We start from the raw sequence: 27,978 nt of genomic DNA, 5'->3' as shown, positions 1-27,978 counted from the left end.
TTTATACTTCCCATGCCATCATTATGTTTGCTTCTATATGCCTTTTAGTGAATCTATATATTATAATTGTTATAAGTAAAACCCATGCAGTCTTAACGTGTTATAAACCTATCGCACTGATCTAAACCTATGGTAAATACAGCAAAGCCCATGCAGTAATCTATGCTAGCGAGCCTAATCAACAGGACCTTTAATCCAGATATGTACAGTAATACCAGTTAAGGTCCATTAAATCCAGCCCATGCATTAGGATGAGGTTAGCGTGACTACACTCACATGTACTCAGTGACTGGTGCGTTGCTGACAGTGTGTGCCGCAGCGGGGAGGCTAGCCTCACTGCCGTAGGTGCTGCTGCCACAGCTGTACAGGCTAGGCATATGCACGCGGTACAGGTTATCGTGCGGCGCTCGCAGGCCGAGCGTGGCCGAAGTCTCATCGCCATCTTCCTCCTCCGACCTTCAAATATATTAGCACAGGTCAAACACGCGCCCCTGGGTCAGAGGGGAGAACAACAGGTCTCTCCTCGCACTTGGTGAGGAAATCTTTCATTTTAAACCATTCAAACTTTTTCATGCCAATACTAATTTCACTATAAATTTTCCTTGCAAAATGAAATCTTTCATGCAATTGTTTTCCAGTTTTATCCTTTCAGTACACATGACAAAGGGGAAAGTTCTTTTGAGAGCTCAGTCTAACTTTATCCATATCCCTCAGGCCCTTTCTCTCAGATCTTAAAGGAATAGTTCACCCAAAAATGAAAATTCTGTCATATTTTACTTACCCTGTTGTTCAAGACCCATATAACTTTATTATGCAGAACACAAAAGGAGATGAGTGTTCATTAGACTTGTGTGAGAAGCTTGTTAACTGTGGATCACATTTTCACGCGTTCAAATTTTCACGAATGATTATTTAAATTTGGGGTTGTTTCTAAGCACAACCTGTTATCAGGGTTGGGAGGGTTACTCTGTAAATGTCATGCTGTAAAATGTAATTTGTAACGTATTTCGTTAGATTACTCAAGGTCAGTAATGTATTCTAAATATTTTGGGTTACTTCTTCAGCACTGGTAGATTTTTTCACTTGTTTTGACTATAAAAACTCTGCCAAAATATACATGTTAAAAATACATTCTCTGAAAAACCTAAATATCTTATGCAGCGTTGTTACTAAAACAAGATAAATCAAATTGATCTTGTTTTAAGGATATTTAGATATTTTTACAGGAAAACAATAAAAAAATTATTATCAAGAATACGATTTTTGCACTAATATCAAAGGTCTTACTAGAAAAAATCAATTATGATCCAACGTGAATTTTCTTGATAAAAAAATATGATCGTGCCTGGTAACGTGTATGTAAAATGGCATTTTAGCTTAGCGTAAAGCTGACAATTTACACAAGGTTTATTTCTATTTCTTCTGCTCCAAACTTTCTTCAAACTTACTTCTCTGTCTGCTCGTATGAATGTAACACATCATAAGAAAGTGTTTCACCGCTGTTCAAATGCACTTTGGATCGCATCATTTATATGTATAAATGTTTTCCATCTGAAAGGACTAAATATTAAATGAAACAAATGACAATAAAATGCAAAGTAATCTCTTAATCAAAATACTTCTTGAATGTAACTGTATTCTAAATATCAATGATTTAAATTGAAACTGTACTGGAATACAGATAATCTTTTGTATTTTAAATACGTATTCCCGTTACTTGTATTTCGTTATTCCTCAACCCTGCCTATTGTATACCTTCAGTAGACTTGGTCACATGGACTACTTTTATGATTCTTTTGGATCCTTTTTAAGCTTTATAGTAAGTCGCTATCAACTGCCATTTTATTGAAAAGATGGACTATGATTAGGGGTGTAAAAAATATTGTATCATATTGTATCGTATGATACAATGCTCACTATACAATACCATATGTATCATATGATACATAAACAAACACATAGTGTAATTAAAACCAAGCAGCGCAATATTGAGAGCTGCGGAACAGTCTCTTCCCCGGAGAGGTGGCACTGAGCGCTCACAGGAAAACAGAGTAACAAACTTACAGTACAGATTGATGGCAAAAAATTTGATTATATACATACAGTATATATCGTAAAACCAGAAGTCAGGTTCCTCTCAAGTTTTTTTTTTTTCACCACTAAATATAACTGAAAGGAGTTTTTTCCTTGCTACAGTTACTTCAGCTTGTTCACAGAGGGCTTTCAAACATCAAGGCACGATTTTCTATAAAGTTGCTTTGAAACTATGCGTATTGTGAAAAGTGCTATACAAATATAAATGACTAGTGTGAGTGTAGACAAACGTCATGGTTACTTGTGTAACCTCTGTTCCCTGATGGAGGGAACGAGACGTTGTGTCGATGTAGTGACACTAGGGGTCACTCTTGGGAGCCTGAGACACCTCTGGTCTTTGATAAAAGGCCAATGAAAATTGGCAAGTGGTATTTGCATGCCACTCCCCCGGACATACGGGTATAAAAAGAGCTGGTATGCAACCACTCATTCAGGTTTTATGCTGAGGAGCTGATATAAGGTCCGGCCATTTCAGCGTTGTGGCAGGAGGGACACAACATCTCGTTCCCTCCATCAGGGAACGGAGGTTACACAAGTAACGATGACACTATCACTATAACGACTATCACTCACTGACACTAGGGGTCCCTATACGAAACGCCACAATTGGCTGAACTGTGTTACGTGAACTGGCGGTGTGTGGTGGGCAGACTACTGTGTGCCTCATAGCCAGCACACCAGGTCGACACGTAACCTCCCACAACATATTTATGAGTGTCGAATGGCCCTTTTTGGGAACAAGTCGACTACCCAAAAGATAGAGACAGGCTTAACCCAGTCGTTCCCTCTTTTCCCCTTCTTTTTTTCCACTCCCTAAAAAAGAAGGGGGATTATCCGACTGGGCCGCCAGGTCTAGTCGGGGGGTGTCCGCAGAGACCACATCTCGCCCAAGGGGGGGGGGGTTTAAGTGGAAAAATATGTCACATGTTCTTTCCAACCATGTGGGGAGTCTTCAAGATAGATCCTGCCCAATGAGGGAGAAGTTACTACAAACATGAAGACTGGGGCAGAGGGGCTCTGCCCAAGGAAGATGCAGTTTGCCAACAGGGAGACAAATTAGCAGAAGATATATAATCGCATGGGCTTAGCCTCACAGGGAATCGCCATGCAGAGCACCTACCCCAGAACAGGGCTCTTAGTTAGCGCGTGTACTGGGCTGGCAGCAAGTCTCTCCGAAAACTCGACTGCCACAGGGCTCGGAGGAAGTCAACCAGGGAACAAGGTTTGTGAACACTACTGGGAATTAATGGCGCACATCTTCAGCTCCAAGGGAGGTGGAAAGCGCTATGTGCAAGTGATACACCTGGCCAGCTATCACGGGCTTATCCGCTTGTGTTGCGTGCCACTACCTGGGACGAAACCGGTTCCACCCGGAGGTTGTAAAACCTTGCACAGGTGTTGGGTGTTGCCCAGCCCGCTGCTCTGCAAATGTCTGTTAGAGAGGCACCCCTGGTAGAATGGGCTTGCAGCCCTACTGGAGGCGGCATGTCCTAGGCAACATATGCCATAGTTATGGTGTCAATGAGCCAGTGGGTGATCCTCTGCTTGGAGACAGCGCTTCCTTTCCGCTTTGCACCAAAGCAGACAAAAAGCACACACCGGACACAGCGACGACAGGGCTGGGTCTGCCTCCTCATGGGGCAGCGCTTGCAGGTTCACCACCTGGTCCCTAAAGGGGTGGTGGGAACCTTGGGCACATAGCACGGTCAGGGTCTCAGGATCACGTGAGTAACCTGGACCGAACTCCAGGCACGTTTCACTGACAGAGAATGCTTGCAGGTCACTTACCCTCTTGATGGAAGTGAGTGCAGTCAGGAGGGCAGTCTTCAAGGAGAGTGCCTTAAGCTCGGCTGACTGCAAAGGCTCAAAGGGGGCTCTCTGTAGATCCTGAAGAACTACAGAGAGGTCCAATGAGGGAATGAGGCGCGGTCTGGAGGGATTCAGCCTCCTGGCACCTCTTAGGAACCTGATGATCAGGTCGTGCTTCCCTAAGGACTTACCGTCGACTGCGTCGTGGTGTGCTGCTATGGCGGCAACGTACACCTTCAAGGTGGAAGGGGACAGCCTCCCTTCCAACCTCTCCTGCAGGAAGGAAAGCACTGATCCGACTGTGCATCTCTGGGGGTCTTCCCGATGGGAAGAACACCACTTAGCGAACAGACGCCACTTAAAGGCATACAGGCGCCTCGCAGAGGGGGCCCTAGCCTGAGTGATCGTGTCTACCACCGCAGGTGGTAGACCGTTTAGGTCTTCTGCGTCCTGTTCAGGGGCCAGACATGGAGATTCCAGAGGTCTGGGCGTGGGTACCAGATGGTGCCCCTTCCCGAGAAAGAAGGTCCTTCCTCAGGGGAATTTGCCAGGGGGATGCTGTCGCGAGGAGCGTGAGGTCCGAGCACCACGTCTGGGTTGGCCAGTAGGGTGCTACCAGGACGACCTGCTCCTTGTCCTCCCTGACCTTGCACAGGGTCTGGGCAAGCAGGCTCACTGGGGGAAATGCATATTTGCGCATGCCAGGGGGCCAGCTGTGTGCCAGCACATCTATGCCGAGGGGGGCCTCGGTCAGGGCGTACCAGAGCGGGCAATGGGGAGGATTCTTGGTAGACAAACAGGTGCACCTGTGCCTGTCGAATCGACTCCAAATCAGCTGGACCACCTGAGGGTGGAGTCTCCACTCTCCCCTGAGGGTAACCTGTCGTGACAGCACGTCCGCTGTAGTGTTGAGGTTACCCGGGATGTGAGTGGCTTGCAGCGACTTGAAGTGCTGCTGACACCAGAGGAGGAGACGGCGGGCGAGTTGTGACATACAACGAGAGCGCAGACCGCCTTGACGGTTGACATATGCTACCGTTGTCGTGTTGTCTGTCTGAACTAACACATGCTTGCCCTGGATCAACGGCCGAAACCTCAGCAAGGCGAGCAGAATTGCCAACAACTCGAGGCAGTTGATGTGCCAATGCAGTCGCGGACCTGTCCAGAGGCCGGCGGCTGCGTGCCCGTTGCAAACAGCGCCCCAGCCCATTTTGGAGGCATCTGTCATGACCACGATTGCGCCTGGAGACCAGTTCTAGAGGAACACCTGCCCATAGAAACGAGAGGTCGGTCCAAGGGCTGAAAAGACGGTGACAGACTGGCATGATGACCATGCGACATGTCCCGTGGCGCCATGCCCCGTGGCGCCATGCCCATCTCGGGACTCGAGTCTGGAGCCAGTGCTGAAGCGGCCACATATGCATCAACCCGAGGGGGGTGGCCACCGCCGAGGATGCCATATGCCCCAGGAGCCTCTGAAAAAGTTTCAGTGGAACCGCTGTTTTCTGTTTGAACGCCTTCAAACAGGCCAGCACCGACTGGGCGCGCTCGTTCATAAGGCGCGCCGTCAAGGAGACTGAGTCCAACTCCAAACCGAGAAAAGAGATGCGGGAGGAGCCAGGAGGAGCTTGCTCTTTTCCCAGTTGACCTGAAGCCCTAGTCGGCTGAGGTGTGAGAGCACCAGGTCCCTGTGTGCGCACAACATGTCTCGAGAATGAGCTAGGATTAGCCAGTCGTCAAGATAGTTGAGAATGCGTAATGCCCACCTCCCTTAACGGGGCAAGGGCAACCTCTGCAACCTTCGTAAGATGCGAGGAGACAGGGACAGGCCGAAAGGGAGGACTTTGTACTGATACGCCTGACTCTCGGACACAAACCGCAGGAAGGGTCTGTGTCGAGGAAGGATCGAGACGTGGAAGTACGCATCCTTCAGGTCTACCGCCGCGAACCAATCTTGATGCCGGATGCTCGCCAGAATGCGTTTTTGTGTCAGCATCTTGAACGGGAGTCTGTGTAAAGCCTAGTTCAGAACTCACAGGTCCAAGATTGGCCTCAACCCACCACCTTTTTTCAGTACAATGAAGTAGGGGCTACAAAACCCCTTCTTCATCTCGGCTGGAGGGACAGGTTCTATTGCGCCCTTCCGTAGGAGGGTAGCGATCTCCGCGCAAGGTAGCAGCGTTTTCGTCCTTCACCAAGGTGAATTGGACACCGCTGAACCTGGGCGGACGCCCGGCGAAGTGAATCACGTAGCCGAGTCGGACGGTCCGGACCAGCCCTCGCAACGGATTGGAAAGCGTAAGCCATGCGTCCAAGTTCCGCACAAGGGGGACCAAAGGGATAACGTCATCGGATATACCGGTAGGTGGGGCCTCGCGGCGGGGCGGAGCTCGAGGTGCCACACCACGTAATGGCCGTGCTGAGTCTAGGGACATCGAAGCACTTACCTTGCTCATTGTGACCACCCCCAGAACAGCCTGGGACGGGGGAGGAAGAGGCCTGTCCTCGTGACCCGTGGAGACTGTCACATCGGGGGCGGATTTGTGCCACAGCTGGGCGCTCAGGGGCGGGAGACCGCCGCTGGAGCGCCAAACCTGCCAAATAGAGTGGTGGACGGTGGTCGTGATGATGGCCGTGCACACCGTATACGTGACCCAGGGAACAAGGAAACCGCTCTTGCTGAGCTCTTGAGTACTGCAGCCACTTGGGCATGCAGCGCAATTAAATGCAAAAGGTAACAAAAAGATGGAGAGATGTGCTTACCAGCTCCAGAGCAGCGGGTTTCGTTTTCCCTGGGTCGCCCGTCTCAAGGGCGCTTTGAAGCCTTTCACGGGTTCTGGGCGGCCACGAGAGGGGTGGCGTCTGCTTCCTGCGGTGGGTTCCACGCCGGGGCCGGGCCGAAGGGGCGGGCTGCGGTGGAGCCGGTGCAGTCACCGCAGGGGGACGCCCTTGGCGATGAGTAGATGGGGTGCGGGATCTTGAGCCGCGCCGGGGCAGGATATGCCGGTTAGCAACCGTCTACTGCTCCACCATCGAAAACTGCCGGGCAAAGTCCTTGACGGTGTCGCCGAATAGGCCAACCTGGGAAATGGGGGCAGCAAGGAATCGTGTCTTGTCGGCCTCGCCCATCTTGACCAGGTTGAGCCAAAGGTGGCGCTCCTGGACCACTAGTGTGGCCATCGTCCGCCCGAGAGACCGCATCGTGACCTCCGTCGCTCGGAGAGCAAGGTCGGTGCAATTCCTTTAGCGCCTTGGCGGACTTGCAGGAGAGCCATGGCATGCAGGGCGGAGGCGGCTTGTCCAGTGGCACCGTAGGCCTTGGCCGTCAGAGACGACGTAAACCTACAGGCCTTGGATGGGGGCCAGGTGGCGGCGCTCTGCGGGCATAGATGCACCGCGAGTGCCTTTATCCACCGGGGGATTGCCGAATATCCTTTGGCCGGCCCACTATCGAGGGTAGTGAGGGCGGGCAAGCTGAAAAGATTGGGACCGGGCAGTAAAAATTGTCTCCCGCGACCTTGTCAGCTCTTCATGCTCTTCCGGGAAGAAAGGAATGGGGGCGGGGCGTGGCTTTGAGCGGTGCCACGAGCCCAGGAACCAATCACCGAGCCGTTCAGGGAAGAGCAGTGAGTTCCACTCTAGCCGACGCTCGCGGCTGCCTGGGAAAGCATGGCATCATCTCCGCGTCAGCCTGTGACTGGGCAATCGTCCCCGAAGGGAGGAGCCCAGCTGAGGCTTCCGACTGGACGAGCCCGCTCTCCGATGCTGTGCTCGAGAGCTCATCACTTTCGCAGGCTCCGAATAAGAGGTCGAACTCACCGTGAGATGAGCCGGCGGATTCATCCAGAAGTCCGATCGGGGCAGACGAGTGTGCTGGGGAATGGGAGGTCCGCAGGGGATACCCGGCAGAGGCAGTCCCATTGGGGTCCCCAAATCACCCCTAGTGCTAGCCGCGCTGGCCTCATACCCGTGGGTAAAAGGACCGAGGCGGGGAGCCTCTGAGGTGGCTTGCTTTCTTACGAAGGCGAGCCGCGACCGCAACGTTGCCATGGAAATATATTGTCGCAATGAGAACATGACCATCAACAAACGCTGTCTCCACGTGAGTAGTGCCCAGACACGAAAGACAGTGAGCGTGACCTTCAGAAGGCGAGAGATAACGAGCGAAACCAGGAATAACACACAATCGGAAAAGCATCTTTAGAAAGACGCGTCTTTAAAAAGACATTCCATGTGTGCCGCTCTTTTAGAGAAATATACTCTTTTAGAGAAATATACTCTTTTATTTCTGCCGAAGCGCCCAGGGGCATTCTCTGCAGTGCACCAGTGCAGAGGGGGGAGAAGCCATTGAAATGCACCATCAGATCCAGCAGAGGTGAATGAACAGTAGTATTCAGCTCAGTGAGCATGACCGTTCAGCTCCGAAGAGAAAATCTGAATGAGTGGTTGCATACCAGCTCCTTTTATACCCGTATGTCCGGGGGAGTGGCATGCAAATACCACTCGCCAATTTTCATTGGCCTTTTATCAAAGACCAGAGGTGTCTCGGGCTCCCAAGAGTGACCCCTAGTGTCACTACATCGACACAACGTCAAGTGAGTGACAGATAGGGAACTTATTTTCTCAAGAAAAACATGAAAATTGTGAGTTCATATTAGTTTTTCACAACAATCAACCAAAATAAAAGCAGTGCTGTTGTTAAGGCACTTAACAGTTTCTGTAAATGTCAGACACTTTTGTGGCATTTAGGATTTAAAAGACATTTATGTCGAATCCTTGAATAAGTTTGAGCAAAACATTTGTGGTTGTTCGTATCGTATTGTATCATATCGTATTGTGAAGCTATGCATCGTATCGTATCGTCTGGTGAAATTTGTGTATCATTACATGCCTAATCACGATAATTATTAAAACATCCCCTTTTGTGTTCCTCATGAGAAAGGAAGTCATATGGGTTTAGAACGATATGAGGGTGAGTAAATTATGACAGAATTTGTATTTTGGGGGGAAATATTCCTTTAATACATCTAGCAAGCCTTATACAGTTCCCACCTTTTGTCATTTTCATGACCCTGAGGGTATATACTGATACCATTTTGGACTAAAAAGAATCTTAATGTTACCCAAGCTGTTGTTAGGCACTGAATTATTACATGTTTTACACGCATTCAAGATCTAATTTGTTTTCAATCTTTATGCAATCCTCAGTCTCAAAGCACTTACTGAATATGAATTTAAGAACAAATAAAATTCTCTCTATAACTTTTAGCCATCAACAACCATGTGTGCTTATGTGCATTCAGATATATTGGGTAACATTTCAGTAATAATAATAACTATAAAGTCAAAGTACAATCGTTGTATGCATTTTTCCCCAAGAATCATATTAGGCTCCACTCAATGTTACCTGGAAAATCTAATGTACATTAGCCACGTTCAATATTACTGAAAATGTGTGTTTATATTATGGCCTATTGAATGCTTGTGGTTAAACTTATTATCTGGCCTCCGACGACAAAACCAAGAGAGGCTCATTACTTAAATATGAGTAGATTCCAAACCAATCATTGTCATTTGGAAATGTTTAGAATAGGTGTAAAATTGGCAAAGAAAAAAATATTATAACCATTTTAGAATGGGGCATCTCCATTGCAGTTTGCCTCTGGTGTTCTATGTATTCCATGTATTTGTGCACTGGCAATAGGTCAAATCAATTCTAATGCTACAGAAGTAAAATTGCTACTCAGAAGCGATTCAAAAGAACTGAATCTCAAAAACTACTGTGGATTGCAATCCAATGTCCTCAGTTACCATAGAGCGTTCTCTTAGTGATTAGAGTCATGCATTAAATTAATAAACAACCACTATGATTCAGATTTAAAACGGAAAAAAAGGGGGAAACAACATATCTCAACGAAAAGTAATAAAAAAGAAAAAGTGGATCTGTGAAGCTGTAGATTTGGATTCCACTTGATCAAAATATGTTGTGTATCTGTGTGGATCAAACTCTGATCAAGAAATGAACAGACACTTTACAAACCAGATTCCACTTTTTCCAGTGTTTAATCTAAGCAAATGACCAGTTTTGCTTAAGATCACCAACAAATTGTAATAATGATGACAAAAGCATCACAAATGCATCTGTCGGCCTCTCTTGCCGTTTCAAAACTGTCCAAAGGGAGGCAGCATCTTCCACAGCAATCAGTCTGCGTTTGCACAGAATTTGGAATAGTGTCTCTTTGTTCTTTCCCTTTGCACAGAAACATATTCACTAACACACACACACAACCACAGGGAGAGGATTCTATACCGTGAGCCAAATAACAAATAGCTCCTGTGTAATTCAGAGTACTCCTTTCAAATGGACTTTTCTACTTTATGACACCATCCTCAAACAGTAAACCATTTCCCCTTTTATGCTTGTCTTTGAGGTTCACTGTAGTGTGTGTTTGAATGTGTCATATAAAGGGGAGTTTCTCTACAGGGCAGTGGGTTTTCCAAATCTATGACACAAAGAGGAATGAATGACAACGCAACAGAAGCAACAAATGGTCATGAGAGGTGATTAATATGAGAAAACAGAAGGAGCTGATGTGAAATTAAAAGCATGAAACACACATGACAGAGACTGGCAGTCAATTCTCTGTCCATAAATTAAAATTCCTTTAATTTATAGGTCATGGCTTCATGAGTTCGGGGTGTATTTTATTAAGTATCTCTTAAAGCCCCCCTCCCCATCTCTCTTGCCCTCTCACCTCTTGCTCTGCCAGGTGTGAGGCACACTGCAAACGATGGAGCTAAACATCAGTGCGGTGACGAACGAGAAGAGGACCAGATAAATGAGTCCCTCGACTCCATCATAACACAGTCCTGTCAGAGCCTGCACATAGTCCTGTGAGACAGAGAAAGATCCATAAAGGGTTAACATTTTTTATCTCAGAAGTTGACTTTGGGAGCCCTATATGTAAATTAACATAATCAAATGGTAACACTTTACAATATGGTTCTATTCATTAACATTAGTTAAGCATTAGGTATTATCAACTAACAATGAATAGTGACTTTTTTACAGAATTTATTAATCTCCGTTAATGTTAACGCACACTTTTAATATAAAAGTGTACTGGTATATATTGAAATTAATGTTAACCAAGATTAAAACGTGCTGAAAAGGTATTTTTTATTGTTATATATATCATGTGATGAACTACTGCATTAACTGTGAAATATTAAACAAATACAATCTTATTGCAAAGTGTTAACATTAACACAGTTAAACACAATCATACCATGTGTAGGCTCCGACAATCGACCAGGGCAGTGAGATGATGGAGGTTGACCTCAGTGGAGTTTAACACCGCCTGCATTTCCTCAAGATTACTCTAAAATAAGTCCATAAAAAGACAAAGAATACAAACAGATAAACCTCCACATGCTGTGTGTAGCCACACTCAATCATAATCCCAAACACACACACACAAACTTGCACCTTCGTCTTAGGGAATTCTCTGATAGCTGAACGAAGGAGCTCAGAAACATCATCCTGCATCTCCACAAGAGCTTTGTGGCTGCCAGAGAGTTTCTGTAAATCAAAAGAAAAATGTATAATTAATGGCATACATTAGAGAGAGAGAGAGAGAGAGAGAGAGAGAGAGAGAGACTAATTAACTACCTGCTGAAATGGGTTGGTCTGTCCCATGCTGCACTTCAGGTAATACTGCAGGATATCTAACAGAAATAAATAAGATACACACATTAGATATCACACGCATAAAACAAATAATAACAGTAACATTTTACTATAAGGTTTTATTTGTTAACATTAGTTGAGTGCAATAGTTCACATGAATGAACAATGAACAGACATTTTATAGCATGTATTCATCTTGGTTAATGTTAATTTCTGCATTTTTACATTAGGAATCATACCTTAACATTAGTTAATAAATTATATAGTTTTCTGACATATTACAGCTTTCTCCTTAGTCTTTATATGAACTGGCTCAAATTGGCCCATAAATGTATTTATTACTTTGTGTCATAAAAACATGTCTTTGTTTATTTTCAAATCACATCTGTGGAGAATTTCATGATGTTTCAGGCAGAAAAGTTGATATTATGTTACAGAAAATCTGTTAAAGTCCACAACGGGTCAAAATGACCCACAATAAACAGGAAGGTCAAAAGGTGAATTTTGTTTCTAAGTCATGGATTTGCAAAAATAAACCCACTTATACTGTAGTTGTCTCTGCATAGTACAATAAAATGGGATAGGAGAACTTTAAAACATTTGAACAAACTCTGACGTATCTAACTTGTTTTTTAAAACTCTCCGCAAAGAACAACCAATTGGGGTGAAACGGTTTATCGTGGCACGATGCATCAAGGTTAAAAAATGTGACGATGCGCATCGTGGAGATGGGACGGTTTCTTAAATGTTTTTTTTTATTATTTTACCATCTGTTCTATCCAATACATGCAACATCCTATGCCTACGTAACGAGGGCATACAAATAGAAATCGCTTCATTGGCAAAAGGAGCTCTAAAATACGATTGCATACTAGCAGCCACAGGTGTTGTATGATGAGTTCGGCTGAAAGTGAAACCAGCAGCGGGAGAGAGATGCACGTTTTCAGTGTGAGGGATCTAATGTTCATTTGAAGTGCAAGACTGATCTGCTCTGACAGTGCAATGAGAGTGCCATATTAATCTATTACAGTCTATATAATGCTGAATATTATGTATAATAATGCTATGGGGGAATATAATCCTAATGTCAAATGTCATGTCTAATTTGATTTCATCAGTAAATTATTATTATTTAACTGGATAAGCATGCACTTCCATTAAATATATATTTTTGAAAAGAATATTTAGATGTAATCAGAGACAATACTATTTTAGAAAAATACCATTTTAATTTAAAATATTTTAAATGTTTGTAATCAGTGACAGTGTGTAAGCAGCATATGCATCTAACATAATTCTGTATTTTCAGTAAGCAGAAATATTAGCAAATATGTATTTCTATTGGTGTCACCATTGTCTTATTCTGGGCTGTGATCATTTAGCACTTTTAAGAACAGTACTTGTAGTTTTGCATATGTCTATAAAGTAATAATAATAATAATAATAATAACAAACTTTCAATCATAACTTTTCTTGATTTTAGCTTAGTTTAAAGAATCGTGAAACAAACCAAACCGTGAGTTCAGTATCGTGAACTGAAACGAATCGTGAGATGAGTGAACCGTTACACCCCTACAACCAATGCAAATGAACAAAACATTGAGGAGTACTGGGTTTCAGATAACAGTTGATGTGTTGTAAACACTGCATACATCTCGCACTGATAGTCGCTGTGACCCTCTAGTTCATTATTACTAAGCCAGCTGGATAAAACTACTGACAATGCCAACCAGCATCATGATTTGTTAAAATATCAAGTGTCTTTCTGAGTGTGAAAGAGAGTGAGATGGCTATAACTATGTTCATGTGCTTGAAAAAGAGAAAGGAGAGAGAGAGAGAGCAAGAATAAGAGGCAGCAGTGGGAATGACCTCAGGCGAGGTTTAATTATTAATTAAACTAAAGCTCTGAACCATCACACTCATAGCAGGAGAGGATAGATAGAGTGAGTGATATTAGAAAAGTGTCCAGGTTTAAAATTAAGTTATTAAAAGAGAAAGGGGTTAGGATGTCATTAAAAAAGATATGAATTATGAAATGTCACTGTAAGAAATATTAATTCTGCTAGTTTGTGGGGAAGAATAATAGAAATGCATGAATTACAGACTAGTGATTGACCGATGTATCAGAAAGACCAATTAATCAGCCAATATTTTGGGGGGCCTGGGTAGCTCAGCAAGTAAAGACACTGACTTCCACAACTGGAGTAGTAAGTTCAAATCCAGTGCGTGCTGTGTGACTCCAGTCAGGCTTCCTAAGCAACCAATTGGCCCGGTTGCTAGGGTGGGTAGAGTCACGTTGGAGTAACCTCCTCGTGGTCACTATAATGTGATTCTTGCTCTCGGTGGGGCACGTGGCGAGTTGTGCGTGGATGCCACAGAGAATAGCATGAAGCCTCCACACGCGCTAGGTCTCCACGGTAACGCGCTCAACAAGCCACGTGATAAGATGTGCGGATTGACAGTCTCAGACGTGGAGGCAACTGTAATTTGTCCTCTGCCACCCGGATTGAGGCGAGCCACTACGCCACCACGAGGACTTAGAGTGCATTGGGAATTGGGCATGCCAAATTGTGGAGAAAAGGGGAGAAAATTAAAAAAACTAAACAACAAAAAAAAAAAGCCAATGTTTTGCCATTTCATGGATATCAGCTGACAACCGTGCCTGATTGGCCGATTCCCAGAAGTGTTACAGTCTACAGTGCTGACAGCCTTAAGTGCCGTTCACACCAAACATATTTTTGTCTCCGTCTGCGCTCTTTTTCCATTGTTTTTCTATATACACTGCTGTTCAAAAGTTTGGGGTCACTTACTCACTTATTTATTTATTTTTTCACATTTTTGAATAATATTAAAGTCATGAAAACTATGGAACAACATAAATGGAACCATGGGAATTATGTTGTGACTAAACAAATCCAAAATAAATCAAAACTATGTTATAGCATCTTCAAAGTAGTTACCCTTTGCCTAGAATTTGCAGAAATGTACTCTTGACATTTTCTCAGCCAACTTCTAATGAGCTATTTCTACCTATATTTATTTATATATTATAAATACATTAATATATTAAAATAAATTAATTTGTTGTTGTAACCAGTAATGTTAAATTATATTTTAGACCTTTTTTTGTTTGATTTTTTAATCAAACCAATTCATTTAGAATTTATCATATGCAGCAAATTTTTAGATTACAATTATTTCAGTGTACTAATATGCAGCCAAAGAGACAACATGTATGCATGCATACATTAACACATGCACAGAGGTAAATTAATGTAAATTAATGGCCTGCACACATCCCCTTCACAAGTTAAGAGCATGTGTTTGAGACACTCTTATCCAGTCTACTTGACACAAACAGATAAGTTAGAGATTAAGAGAGTGAAAAGCTATGCACACAGCAGTAAAATGTATGCACATGTGAGTGTAAATGAGTGTTTGTGTTGTGTAGGGGCTGAAAGGGTCATGAATCTTATTCCCTGTGGGAACTAATTAGCAATGGCATTCAGGTCTGTCCAGAGAAGCCAAAGGCTGAGAGCAGGACACAAAACCTGCTTTGTACACAAACACCCTTTAAGAAAGCCTCCTCTGCATAGCAATGCTTTAGAACAGTTTAAGTGAATGAATTAATGTGTGTGAGCATGCACTTTTTTGGAGGGAGTATTGAGTTCATGACTTGATTCATATGATTTTAGTGTTATAAAACAGGGATTTACCAGCGTTACATCGTTACCAGATTACAGGTTTAATCTGTGTTACGTCGTCATGATAACGAAGTTGTAATATTGGATATAACTTTACACAAATAAGGTAAGTAAGCGATTTTATAAAACTAAAATCATGTTAACACGTATAATGTTTGCGTCTTGTGGCTATACTTTTGAAACTATGTGTATTTTTATGTTTATTGACTGGCCCCATTCACTTCAATTGTAAGGGACTTACTGTATCCGCAATTTTTGCTTTCTTTTTAAATAACCCTTTAAGCTGCCACCATCGGGCCCACAAGACATTTTTACTTATTTTTTTCTAAATATTGACCAACACATAATAGGTATCGTTTGAAAGCTTAGATGCTCCACTTTACAATGCATGTAGGCATTATGACCAAAACTGAACAAGTGCTTTGAAATTTGCAGACAAATCAGAAGTGTTCCATTCTGATAATTTATAAAATGATTTGCCCTGTACATATTATTGAAATCAGTAAAAACATCAAACTCATCAAATAGCCATGTTTCATATGTTGTTAAAAACTCTTAGAGTAGAATACAGCCAGCCTATTTGTTTTACTCATTGACAAAAATATAGCGAGTAATAGCTAAATATATGTCTTTGACATTTACTGTATGTTTCATGTGAACAGGTGTTGCTCATATGCCGCATTTTTGCTTATAACAAAAAAAAAAAAAAAGAGAACATATATATAACGTTACCATTATTAAATATAATGAACATACCATTACTTAGAGGAGGCAATTATCTTTCAAACGAGCCCACACACAAAGTAATCGGATGCATAGATCATTAGATAATTGACAAGAAGCACAATGTGCATACAGCATCTGGTTATCTGGCATCTTGCAATATGGCTGAAAACACGATAGGTTTCCTGGATCAGATGATGTCATCGGAAATGATGGAAATGATGACTTTATGGAATGTTAAACCAATCGGATTGAGTTAAGATTGGTGCAAAAAGTCATCCATATTTGGGCAGAGAGACATGTGATTGGTGATTATTACATATGGTCACCAGGAGATGGCACCAAGTACATGGTGAACAAGTACAAGATCCATTCATCGATCCATCTTCTATAGCCACTTGTCCTCTGTAGGGTCACGGGTAGTGCTTTTTCCAGCTGTCTCGGGCCAAAGGCAGGGAAACACCCTGGACAGGTGGCCACAGGGCAAACACACAGAGATATACACATTCACACTCTCACTCACACCTACGGGCATGTTTCTGGACTATGGGGGAAACCCAGAGGAAACCCACATGAACACAGGGAGAACATGCAAAGGCCCTGGGTGAGCCGGGACTCGAACCGGGGACCTTCTTGCTGTGAGGGGGCAGTGCTGTTGTTCTGTTTGCATGTGTAATTAGTTCTTATATACGATTATAATGTTTTCTTTGTTTGGAGAGGCTTTTGGACTCTTGGAGACATTTTTGTACACTAGGATAAATTATTTTTGTAATGCTATAACTTTTGATTGCTTTGTTGAATCAACACAAAGTTTTACTCAGTTACAGTTGACATGACTGAAAACAAAACAAAGGCAGTTTTTCAGAGCCACCTTGGTAAATGGTCTGCACTTATATAGCGCATTTTTTAACCTTAGCGGTTCTACAAAGCTCTTTACACTGTGTCTCATTCACACACACACTCACACACCAATGACAGCAGAGCTGCCATGCAAGGCGCTAGCCTGCCATTGGGAGCAACTTGGGGTTCAGTGTCTTGCCCAAGGACACTTCGGCATGTGGAGTCATGTGGGCCAGGAATCGAGCCGCTAACCCTGCGATTAGTGGAAAACCCGCTCTACCACCTGAGCCACACTGGCCCTATATAATGCAAAATCAGCATTTCTTAGGCTGACAGTCTCAGAATTTAACATAATCTACATCATAAAAAACATTTATGATACCAAATACTTGACCCTTCTTGTTTTTTTTTGGGGGGGGGGGGTTAGCTTAATTTTGTGTATGCCACTGAAACAGGACATTTTAAAAACACCCTCAGAGCTTAAAGGGATAAACAAGGGATGAGTCCAAATTATTTGTGTGGTAATCAGCCTTATGCCACAAATGCTGTCGATTGAGCTTAATGTGTTTTGAAACTGGAACATTCCTGTAAAATGAATTTGAGAAAGCAAACCTTGGTTGATAACAGCATTCTCACGTGTCACTTTGGTGATGTAGGAGTCAGGGGCAACACAGAAATCACTGGCAGTCTGAGGAAGAAAACAACAAATGAGACAGACCTGCACACAACCTTCAGAGTATGCTGAGCTTACTTCTGTATGCTGTAACTTTTTGTAGCAAGGTTGTCTGTGAATTTATTTTAGGATTAAATTGCTGTACTTTCAGTGTCAAAAAGAAATATAGGGATGAAAGTGAAGAAAATCAAAGATGTTTTATTAGTGAAGTGACTCACCACAGCAACAAAGAACTCCAATCCAAGTGAAGCCCAGCTAATAACCAACGACAGCACACCCAGCAAACAAACACTGGAGGACAGAAATACAAAAATGTTATATTTATAAATTTAATAATAATAATAATAGTAAAAAAATATAATTGTTATTATTATTATTATTAAATAATACATTTAAACATTTTTATAATTGTAATAATATTATTAGTATTATTATAGCGATATCTGAGCAATAACATTTTCTTCTGGGATGTCTGAAATTTTTTAGAGAAGTCATTAATATGAACAATATGAAAAAAATATTCTGTGTCAAAGGCATTGATCTGAATTCTAAAGTGGCTGCTGTAATTTCTAAGTGGTTGTCAAGTCATAAAAAATGTCCTATGTTTTAAATGTATCTTTTAAAGCCTATGTACAGTAACCCTTGAGCGATTTTTAAGCTAGATTTACATCCCGGATTTTCAAACAGCTGAAAGTGAGATTGATAGGAACGCTTAATGACATGCTTCCCTCTGGAGTTCAACATGATTCTGTGTCGTTGATGGACATATTTTTAGGATGGCTTCTTTCACACTTGTTTAGGTCTGCTCATGGTGAGTAACCGAGTTAGTAAACATCTTTGGAGTTACAAACCACCTCCCACTAACCAAATGGGCTTCTAGATACACATGCACACATATGCGCCGACAACTAATATAAACACAAACATATAAATGTATGCAGAATAGGTGTCTAACTGCAACAGAAGGAGTTAGAATGTGAGTCAGAGTGAATCAAAGGGAGATATTCACACTCCCTTGTAGACTAAACAGATTTCATTTTGCCCCAATCCTTTTCTTTTCCTCTGCCAACTCCTTTAGCTGATTCGTGCGCTCTCTCTCTCAATCTCTCTCTCTCTCCATTTCTAAAGCCTTTCTGAGAATGGATCTGAATTTTGCATAGTTACAGGCTAAAAATAGCCGTTTTCACACAACAGTATAAGTCTGAAATTTTCTCTGAAATTTTAAACTCAGGTTGAGGATTTTATCCTGCGGCAAGTCCTGCAATGCACCAGGATTGAGAAATGCATTCCTCATTCTTAAGTCCCTTTGGATAAAAGTGTCTGCTAAATGAATACATGTAAATGTCTTTGATAATACTTTGATATTAAGTTCATGTGGTAGTCAGAGACAAATAATAGTGTGTTGGAGATGTGACACATTGCAAAGTGGCATTTGTGTACAGGTGACACGAGTTTGATTCTGGCTCATTTCCAGATCCCACCCCACTCTTCCACCTATCCTGTCCTGTCACATTTCAAACTCTACTGTCAAATTCAAAGCAAAAGATCATAAAAAAATTATTTAAAACAGCATTATTAAGTTCTATTGTTTATTTTTTCTTAAACGTTTTGAGCTGCCTTAATGTCTACTACCTGGATAGGCTGCTGCCTTCCAAAGCAGCATCCAAACTTATAAGGAAACTCATAAGTGACTTAAATGACTTATTTGGATATATGCTTTGTTATTAGTTAATAATAGTGATATTAATGCTCATTTGTGTAATTTTTAGATGTTAAAATTCTCCTATACGTACTCTATTTTAGGCATGTCATAAAATATCAATATATCGGTTATTGATAGGCACGTTATTTTATCAATATATTTTTGTGGCATCGATATATTAACATTAGCAGACATTTAAATTAGAAGCCTAATTTGCGTGCTTTCAAATGTACTCAGTTGGGCTTCTGTTTAATATCTGTCATAATAGTGTTGGGAGACCACAAGTAGGTGATATAGCATTTATTGAAGCAGGTTGCAAGGCACAGGTTTCACAACACAGGACTGATATTTTAGAGCTCCTTGCACAGGACGCATACACACAAACGTTACAAAGGTTTTTGTACTTCTGCAAGTGATGTTGGTGAGTTTGCAGGTTAGTGTATGAAACTGGTGTAACTGTGCAAACTGAACGATTAGAAATTATTATGCAGTTTCTCTGTATGTAGCTTTGAAGAGGTTACTTTCAAACTGTCAAACCACAAAAGACATACTTGTAACTGAAAATACATTGTGTAGGCTATTTGAAAGATACAAATACACAATATATCATCTAGTGATAGCTAGAGTAAATAATCTTTGTCCGAATTTTAGGAAAACTATGTGAGTTACGTTCCGTGGCACTGCAGATTTTTGAGCAGCCTCTGGAGACGGCGAGTCCACGCTGTTTATGTGCCTTTATAGAAAATAATTGTTTCGAAATTTAGAACACGCCATGTCATTCGCCAGATGCGTCCAGTGTGTGACCCCCTTTTCATTTACCCTGCCGCTCAAACTTTACCAAAGTTGTGTTGAGAAATATGTTTGAAAAGTCAGAGAATAGTGTGCAAATAAGCAGCCCTATTTATATCTGAAAAAATGCCAATATACACTGGCGGCCAAAAGTTTGGAATAATGTACAGATTTTGCTCTTACGGAAAGAAATTGTTACTTTTATTCACCAAAGTGGCATTCAACTGATCACAATGTATTGTCAGAACATTAATAAGGTGAAAAATTACTATTACATTTAAAAAATTAAAAAAAAATTTCAGAACTTCTTAAACTACTTCAAAGAGTTCTCATCAAAAAATCCTCCATGTGCAGCAATGACAGCTTTGCAGATCCTTGGCATCCTAGCTGTCAGTTTGTACAGATTCTCAGGTGACATTTCACCCCACACTTCCTGTAGCACTTGCCATAGATGTGGCTGTCTTGTCGGGCATTTCTCACGCACCTTACAGTCTAGCTGATCCCACAAAAGCTCAATGGGGTTAAGATCCATAACACTCTCTTCCAATTATCTGTTGTCAAATGTCTGTGTTTCTTTGCCCACTCTAACCTTTTCTTTTTGTTTTTCTGTTTCAAAAGTGACTTTTTCTTTGCAATTCTTCCCATAAGGCCTGCATCCCTGAGTCTTCTCTTTACTGTTGTACAGGAAACTGGTGTTGAGCAGGTAGAATTCAATAAAGCTGTCAGCTGAGGACATGTGAGGCAACAATTTCTCAAACTAGAGACTCTGATTTACTTATCCTCTTGTTTAGTTGTACATCTGACCTTCCACATCTCTTTCTGTCCTTGTTAGAGCCAGTTGTCCTTTGTCTTTGAAGACTGTAGTGTACACCTTTGTATGAACTCTTCAGTTTTTTGGCAATTTCAAGCACTGTATAGCTTTCATTCCTTAAAACAATGATTGACTGATGAGTTTCTAGAGAAAGTTATTTCTTTTTTGCCATTTTTGACCTAATATTGACCTTAAAATATGCCAGTATATTGCAGTTGGTGGCAACTCAAAAACAAACGTCCTGGTTACTTTCATAAACCTCCGTTCCCTGATGGATGGAACGAGACGTTGTGTCGATGTAGTAACACTAGGGGTCACACTTGGGAGCCCCAAACACCTCTGCTTTTTTGAAAAAAGGCCAATGAGAATTGGCGAGTGGAATTTGCATGCCACTCCCCCGGACATACGGGTATAAAAGGAGCTGGTATGCAACCACTCATTCAGGTTTTGTGCTGAGGAGCCGAGACCAGGTCCCGGCCATTTCAGCAGGGTAGTTCAGCATTGTGGCAAGAGGGACACAACGTCTCATTCCCTCCATCAGGGAACGGAGGTTATGAAAGTAACCAGGACGTTCCCTATCTGTCACTCACTCGACGTTGTGTCGATGTAGTGACACTAGGGGTCCCTATACAAAATGCCACAACTAGCTGAACTGTGTTGTGTGAACTGGCGGTGTGTGATGGGCAGACTGCTGTGCGCCTCATAGCCAGTGCACCAGGCCGTCACGTAACCTCCCCCAACGCTCTTATGAGCGTCAAGAGGTCCATCAGGAACAAGTCGACTGCCCAACTATAGGGACAGGCTAGCCCAGCTGAGGCCTCTTTTCCCTCTTTTCTCCCCAAAAAGAGTGGAATTTGTTAACTGACTGGGAGCCATATGTGTCTGCGTCGGGGGGTGTCCCTCCCAAGGGGAAGACACTGCGGAGACCACACCCGCCCAAAAGGGGGGGGGGGGGGAGTATTTTGAGTGGGATACGTCACATGGTCTTACAGAGTCTTGTCGGAAGTATGTCACGTGGAGAGGTCCCATGGTAGGTCCTACCTGAAGGGGGAGGAGTTTCTACAGAGCATGGCGACCGGGGGCAGAGGGGCTTCTGCCCAAGGAAGACGCAGTTTGCCATCAGGGAAACAATTTTTGCGGAAGATATCACATGGGGTCACCTTCGGGGAACCAGCACATGTGGAGCTCCTACCTCAGTACAGGGGCTCATTAACGCACGTACTGGGCCAGTCAGCGAGCTTCTCCGCAAACTCAGCTGCCAGAGGGCTAAGGAAGAAAGTCATCAAGGGATCACAGTCTGTGAACACGACTGGGAGTCAAGAGCACACGTCTTCACCTCAAGGGAGGGGAAATGTGCTATGCGCAAGCGGTACACCCAGCCAGTTGTCCCGGAACTTACCTGCTCATGCCTGCCAATACACGGGACGAGACCAGCTCAACCCGGAGATTGTAGAACCTCGCAAAGAAGTTGGGTGTTGCCCAGCCTGCTGCTCTGCAGATGTCTGCCAAAGAGGCGCCACTGGCCAGGGCCCTGGAGGCCGCCACACTTCTGGTAGAGTGGGCTCATAACACCGCACGTCCTGAGCCTGATATGCCATCGTGATGGCGACAATGACCCAGTGGGCGATCCTCTGTTTGGAGACAATGCTTCCTTTCCGCTGTCCTTACCTTGGGCACATAGCCCGGTCGGGGTCTCAGGATCACGTGACAGTAACCCGGACCGAACTCCAGGCATGATTCGCTGACAGAGAACGCCTGCAGGTCCCCTACCCTTTTGATGGAAGTGAGCGCAGTCAGGAGGGCAGTCTTGAAAGAGAGTGCCTTTAGCTAAGCTGATTCCAAGGGCTCAAAGGGAGCTCCCTGTAGACCCCGAAGGACTACGGAGAGGTCCCATGAGGGGACGAGGCACAGTCTGGAGGGATTCAACCTCCTAGCGCCTCTCAGGAACCTGATGATCAAGTTGTGCTTCCCCAAATACTTACCATCTAATGCATTGTGATGCGCCGAAATAGTGGCTACATACACCTTCAGGGTGAAGGGGGACAGCCGCCCCTCCAGCCTCTCCTGCAGGAAGGAAAGCACTGATCCAATTGCACATCTCTGGGGGTCTTCGCGTCGGGAAGAACACCACTTAGCGAACAGACGCCACGTCAAGGCATACAGGCGCCTCGTAAAGGAAGCCCTAGCCTGAGTGATCGTGTCTATCACCGTGGAGGTCTTCTGCGTCCCGTCCAGGGGCCAGATGTGAAGATTCCAGAGGTCTGGTCGCGGGTGCCAGATGGTGCTGTCGTGAGGAGCGTGAGATCCGAGAACCACATCTGGGTGAGCCAATAGGGTGCTACTAGGATGATCTGCTCCTTGTCCTCCCTGACCAAGTAGGCTCACTGGGGGAAACGCGTATTTGCATAGTCCAGGGGGCCAGCTGTGTGCCAGCGCATCTATACCGAGGGGTGCCTCGGTCAGGGCATACCAAAGTGGGCAGTGGGAGGATTCACGGGAAGCAAACAGGTCTACCTGTGCTCAACCGAATCAACTCCACATCAGCTGGACCACCTGAGGGTGGAGTCTCCACTCTACCCTGAGGGTAACCTGATGTGACAGCGCGTCCGCTGCGGTGTTGAGGTTCCCCAGGATGTGAGTGGCTACCGGTTGATGTACGCTACCGATGTTGTGTTGTCCGTCTGGAACAACACGTGCTTGCCCTGGATCAATGGCCGGAACCTCCGCAGGGCGAGTAGTACTGCCAACAACTCTAGGCAGTTGATGGGCCAAAGCAGCCAAGGGCCAGTCCAGGAGTCAGCGGCTGTGTGCCAGTTGCATATGGCGCCTCAGCCCGTCTTGGAGGAGTCTGTTGTAACCACGATGCACCTGGAGACCTGCTCTAGGGGAACCCCTGCCCGTAGAAATGCAAGGTTTGTCCAAGGGCTGAAGAGGCGGCGACAGATCGGTGTGATGGCCACGCGATGTGGCCTGGCCTTTGAAGGCAAACCGCAGGAAGGGTATGTGTCGAGGTAAGACCGAGACGTGAATGTGCGCGTCCTTCAGGTCTACCGCCGCGAACCAATCTTGATGCCGGACGCTCGCTAGAATGCATTTTTGCATCAGCATCCTGAACAGGAGTCTGTGCAAAGCCCGGTTCAGTACTCGCAGGTCCAGGATTGGTCGCAACCCACCGCCTTTCTTTGGTACAATGAAGTAAGGGCTGTAGAACCCTTTCTTCATCTCGGCTGGAGGGACAGGCTCTATCGCGCCCTTGCGCAGAAGGGTAGCGATTTCCGCATGCAAGGTAGCGGCATTCTTGCCCTTCACCAGGGTGAAGTGGACGCCGCTGAATCTGGGCGGGCGCCTGGCGAACTGAATCGCATAGCAATTTTTCTTTCGAATGCAAGCCGCGACCGCAACGTTGCCATGGTCATGTTCTCGCAATGAGGACATGACTCATCCACGAACGATGTCTCCGCGTGGGCAGTGGGCAGTGCCCAGACACGTAAGACAGCGATCGTGGCCGTCAGAAGTGGAGAGATATCACCGCAACCAGGAATAACACAAAAATGGAAAGGCATCTTTAAAAAGACGTTCCGTGTGTGACGCTCTTTTAGAAAGAAAATATGCTCTTTTTAGAATATACTCTTTTAGTTGTTTCTGCCAAAGCGCCCAGGGGCGTTCTCTGCACTCCACGGGTGCAGAGGGGGAGAAGCCGCTGAAATGCACTGTAGAATCCAGCAGATGAGGTGAATGAACTTCGCGGATGAATTCAGCTTCAATGAATAGAACCGCTCGGCTCTGAAGAGAAAATCTGAATGAGCGGTTGCATACCAGCTCCTTTTATACCCGTATGTCCGGGGGAGTGGCATGCAAATTCCATTCGCCAATTCTCATTGGCCTTTTTTCAAAAAAGCAGAGGTGTTTGGGGCTCCCAAGAGTGACCCCTAGTGTCACTACATCGACACAACGTCGAGTGAGTGACAGATAGGGAACACAAAGACAATGTTAAGCTTCATTTAACGAACCAAATAGATTTCAACTGTGTTTGATATAATGGCAAGTGATTTTCTAATACCAAATTAGCAATTTAGAATAATTACTCAAGGATATGGTGTTGGAGTGATGGCAGCTGGAAATGGGGTCTGTCTAGATTTGGAAAAAAAAAAAAAAAAGAATTTTTTCAAATAGTGATGGTGTTGTTTTTTACATCAGTAATGTCCTGACTATACTTTGTGATCAGTTGAATGCCACTTTGGTGAATTAAAGTACCAATTTCCTTCCGAAACTGCAAAATCTGTACATTATTCCAAACTTCTGGCCACCGGTGTATATCGATAATCATCTGGAAAATCTTCTGATTATCGATGGGTGAAAAAGGCATCAATCCCAAGCCTATACTATTTGTATGTTGATTTCCCCAAAAAGTGTAAACACTGTGCCTCGCTTTCAAACACTGCTCTGTTTGTTTGAGCAGTCTGGCCAGCCCAACACAGCAGCATTGGCTCAAACAATGGCGTGATTTTGGGACAGGACTATCTGTTTGTTTGACCAATGGAAGATGTGTTTTCTGAAATCTGTTTTATAACAATGTTTATTTTTGCAATTCCATTTGGTGGCACTAGTGTCGCAGAAATTACACACCAGCTTTAACTAATAACGTAACATATGTTCAAGAAAACCTTTGAATTGTTGTTGTGCTCACCTGATTAAGATGCTTCTAGAGTTGCGTATGAGACCAGCCAAAACGAGCAAGCATATTACCACATCGAAGAGCAGCAGGCCCAGATATCCCAGCCACCTACAAAACACACATACACAAATTTTAGGGGTGTCAAGCAGTTACTCGTTATATCTCTTTTCCAAACAATGAAAGTAAATGGTGGCTCGGGCTGTCATGCTGTCTAACATCTCATTGTGTAAACCATGGAAGAAAGAAAGTCAAACAGGTTTGGAACAATATGAGGGTGAATAAATGATGACAGGTTTCTAAAAACAAATTTAGAAACCACCACTGACTAGAGTATTACTTTTGCATCCAGACAGGGCTTCGAGCAATAATGGCCAAAAGTTAAATGAATATCCCAATTCAATTAATCTTGTTTTTTCATAATCAGATCCATGGTACTAAATCAAGTTACTCTTTGTATCTACCTGTACCAGTCATACTGCTCAGTGATAGATGCCAGGTGATCCAGTGACAGATCTGTACTGCTCCAGAAAGGCACCTCCACCATCAGATTGATCAGTTCGTCCAGCTGTCCCTGTAGTTTCTGGACGATGGACACGTAGTCTGTCTGTTTGGAGTACACAGTCTCCAGTTGCACCAAACCTTCCTGCAGGGTTTCATTCAGACTGCTGGTGCTCTCTGATACCTGCCAACACACATACACAAATGTTTTGGGCTTCATACATCAATTACATTTAGATTTCTGACCCTTGAATCAAACTGGTCTGGACAATCACTGATAAATTCCATTGTAAGTGCCTCACCATAACCCAGATTTTTGCTTTTTTTAAAATTTTTTAAAAGATGAAAAAGTCAAAAATAATTTGTTGTGGTAATCAACATTGTGCCACAAATCCTGGCTATTATTGATGTATTGAAACTGGAATATTCCTTTAATGTTAATTTCAACATATACTAATACATTTTTTAAATTAGAAGTTGGATTTGTTAACATAAGTTAATGCATTATGAACTAAAATGGTTTATAAACAATTTTATTTTTATAAACCAACATTAAAGGTGCTGTAAGCGATTTCAGCCATTGGATTAGCCACGTCCCCTCTTTCCAAAACCCCTTACTCCAAAGATACCAAATGAGCTTTAGTGAGACCAACATCGAGTGGAAGCAGTTGTAAAAAAAACAATAGCAGCAAAATAGTGCTCTCAACTGACAACTGTTATGAACAACATGGCATAAAAATGGCATTAAGCCTCAATAATTCACTGCAACTACAAAACAATGAGAATGCGCAAACTGATAGACAGGCAGAAAGCATCAGAGACCGTGGCCCACAGACACATTTTTGTTGGCTGTTTACAGAGGCTAGTTCTGTCACAGAAACTGGTGAAATATCTCACTCCACTTAATTCATTAATATCTCTCAGGGAGTAGGACAATTTTCTGCAAGCCTTTCAATGAAAAAAGCACTTATAGCACCTTTAACTAAGATTAATAAATGCTGTAAATGTATATTGTTCATTGTTAGTTCATGACACCTAATGCATTACTAATGTTAACAAATGGAACCTTTTTTGAAGTGTTACCATTGTTGTGACTGGTTGGTTGTGTGTGTGTAACGTTGCACAGATGTTTTGCGTTTGGTTTGGACAGACAAAGTGGCTTGTTGCTGTAAACTTTTCGCATTGCACCTGGTTGTGGAAAAGTATTAAAATACCTTTGTATTAACTGATAATTTTGCTGTAATAGTGTGCATATTCTACTGTAGGTCTCTGCGATTTGATACACAATTATTCCCTACAAGAATTGCTGACCAGAGAACAAAACAATTAAACCCTCACCTTATGAACACACTAGCATTTACCAGGAGTGTTTAGCTTGGGCAATGGAAGTAGTATAGTATTTCGCAAGAGGAGTTGAGAGTTATCTTTTTCCAGTGGTACGCAAAAGGAGAAATTCTGAAGAATGTGCTGGTCGCTCTTTTCCACGTAATACAATCAATGGGGACTGAAGCTTTTAAGTCTCAAAAAGGATGGAAAGCACCATAAAAGTGGTCCGTAACATTCCAAGTCTTCTGAAGCTATATGACATCTTTGTGTGATAAGAAGACTGAAATGCCGCTATCTACTCATAACCTTCCCCTCCAGTAAGCTGGACATTTAGACTGGTTTCTTGAACCAGATCAACCGATTCATGAAAAAGTGAAACACAAAAGAACTATTTGCTTACAAACCTGACACCGCTACTTCTCTCATGAATGCACCATTGAGAACTATGGCGGATGTCAAGATTTTCAGTGAATAATGACTCAACCTCAGTCACCATTTATTGTAACTGCTTGGAAAAGAGTCTTCAGAATTGCTCAATTTGTGTTCAATGGAAGGAAGTTATACGGGGTTGGAACGATGAATGAGGGTCAATAAATGTCCTATTAGGTGAATTATTCCCTTAACATACTGGGGTGTAGAGGTGT

General features: G+C 43.4%; 1 protein-coding gene across 1 annotated transcript in view; it reads right to left on the bottom strand.

The window, feature by feature from the left end:
• The window catches only part of LOC127444336 (protein tweety homolog 3), a 72,112-nt gene that overhangs the window by 10,459 nt on the left and 33,675 nt on the right, over positions 1-27,978 (bottom strand). The window contains exons 5-13 of the mRNA XM_051703632.1: positions 25,972-26,192; positions 25,523-25,618; positions 17,752-17,824; positions 17,473-17,548; positions 11,576-11,631; positions 11,393-11,485; positions 11,193-11,285; positions 10,659-10,795; positions 277-456 (exon numbers count right to left, since the gene is read on the bottom strand). Of these exons, the coding sequence (XP_051559592.1) occupies positions 277-456; positions 10,659-10,795; positions 11,193-11,285; positions 11,393-11,485; positions 11,576-11,631; positions 17,473-17,548; positions 17,752-17,824; positions 25,523-25,618; positions 25,972-26,192 (1,025 nt within the window). The remainder of the gene's footprint in view (positions 1-276; positions 457-10,658; positions 10,796-11,192; positions 11,286-11,392; positions 11,486-11,575; positions 11,632-17,472; positions 17,549-17,751; positions 17,825-25,522; positions 25,619-25,971; positions 26,193-27,978) is intronic.

This window comes from Myxocyprinus asiaticus, chromosome 7, assembly GCF_019703515.2.
Source record: "Myxocyprinus asiaticus isolate MX2 ecotype Aquarium Trade chromosome 7, UBuf_Myxa_2, whole genome shotgun sequence".
NCBI lineage: Eukaryota > Metazoa > Chordata > Actinopteri > Cypriniformes > Catostomidae > Myxocyprinus > Myxocyprinus asiaticus.
This window is presented reverse-complemented; position numbering and strand designations above follow the sequence as displayed.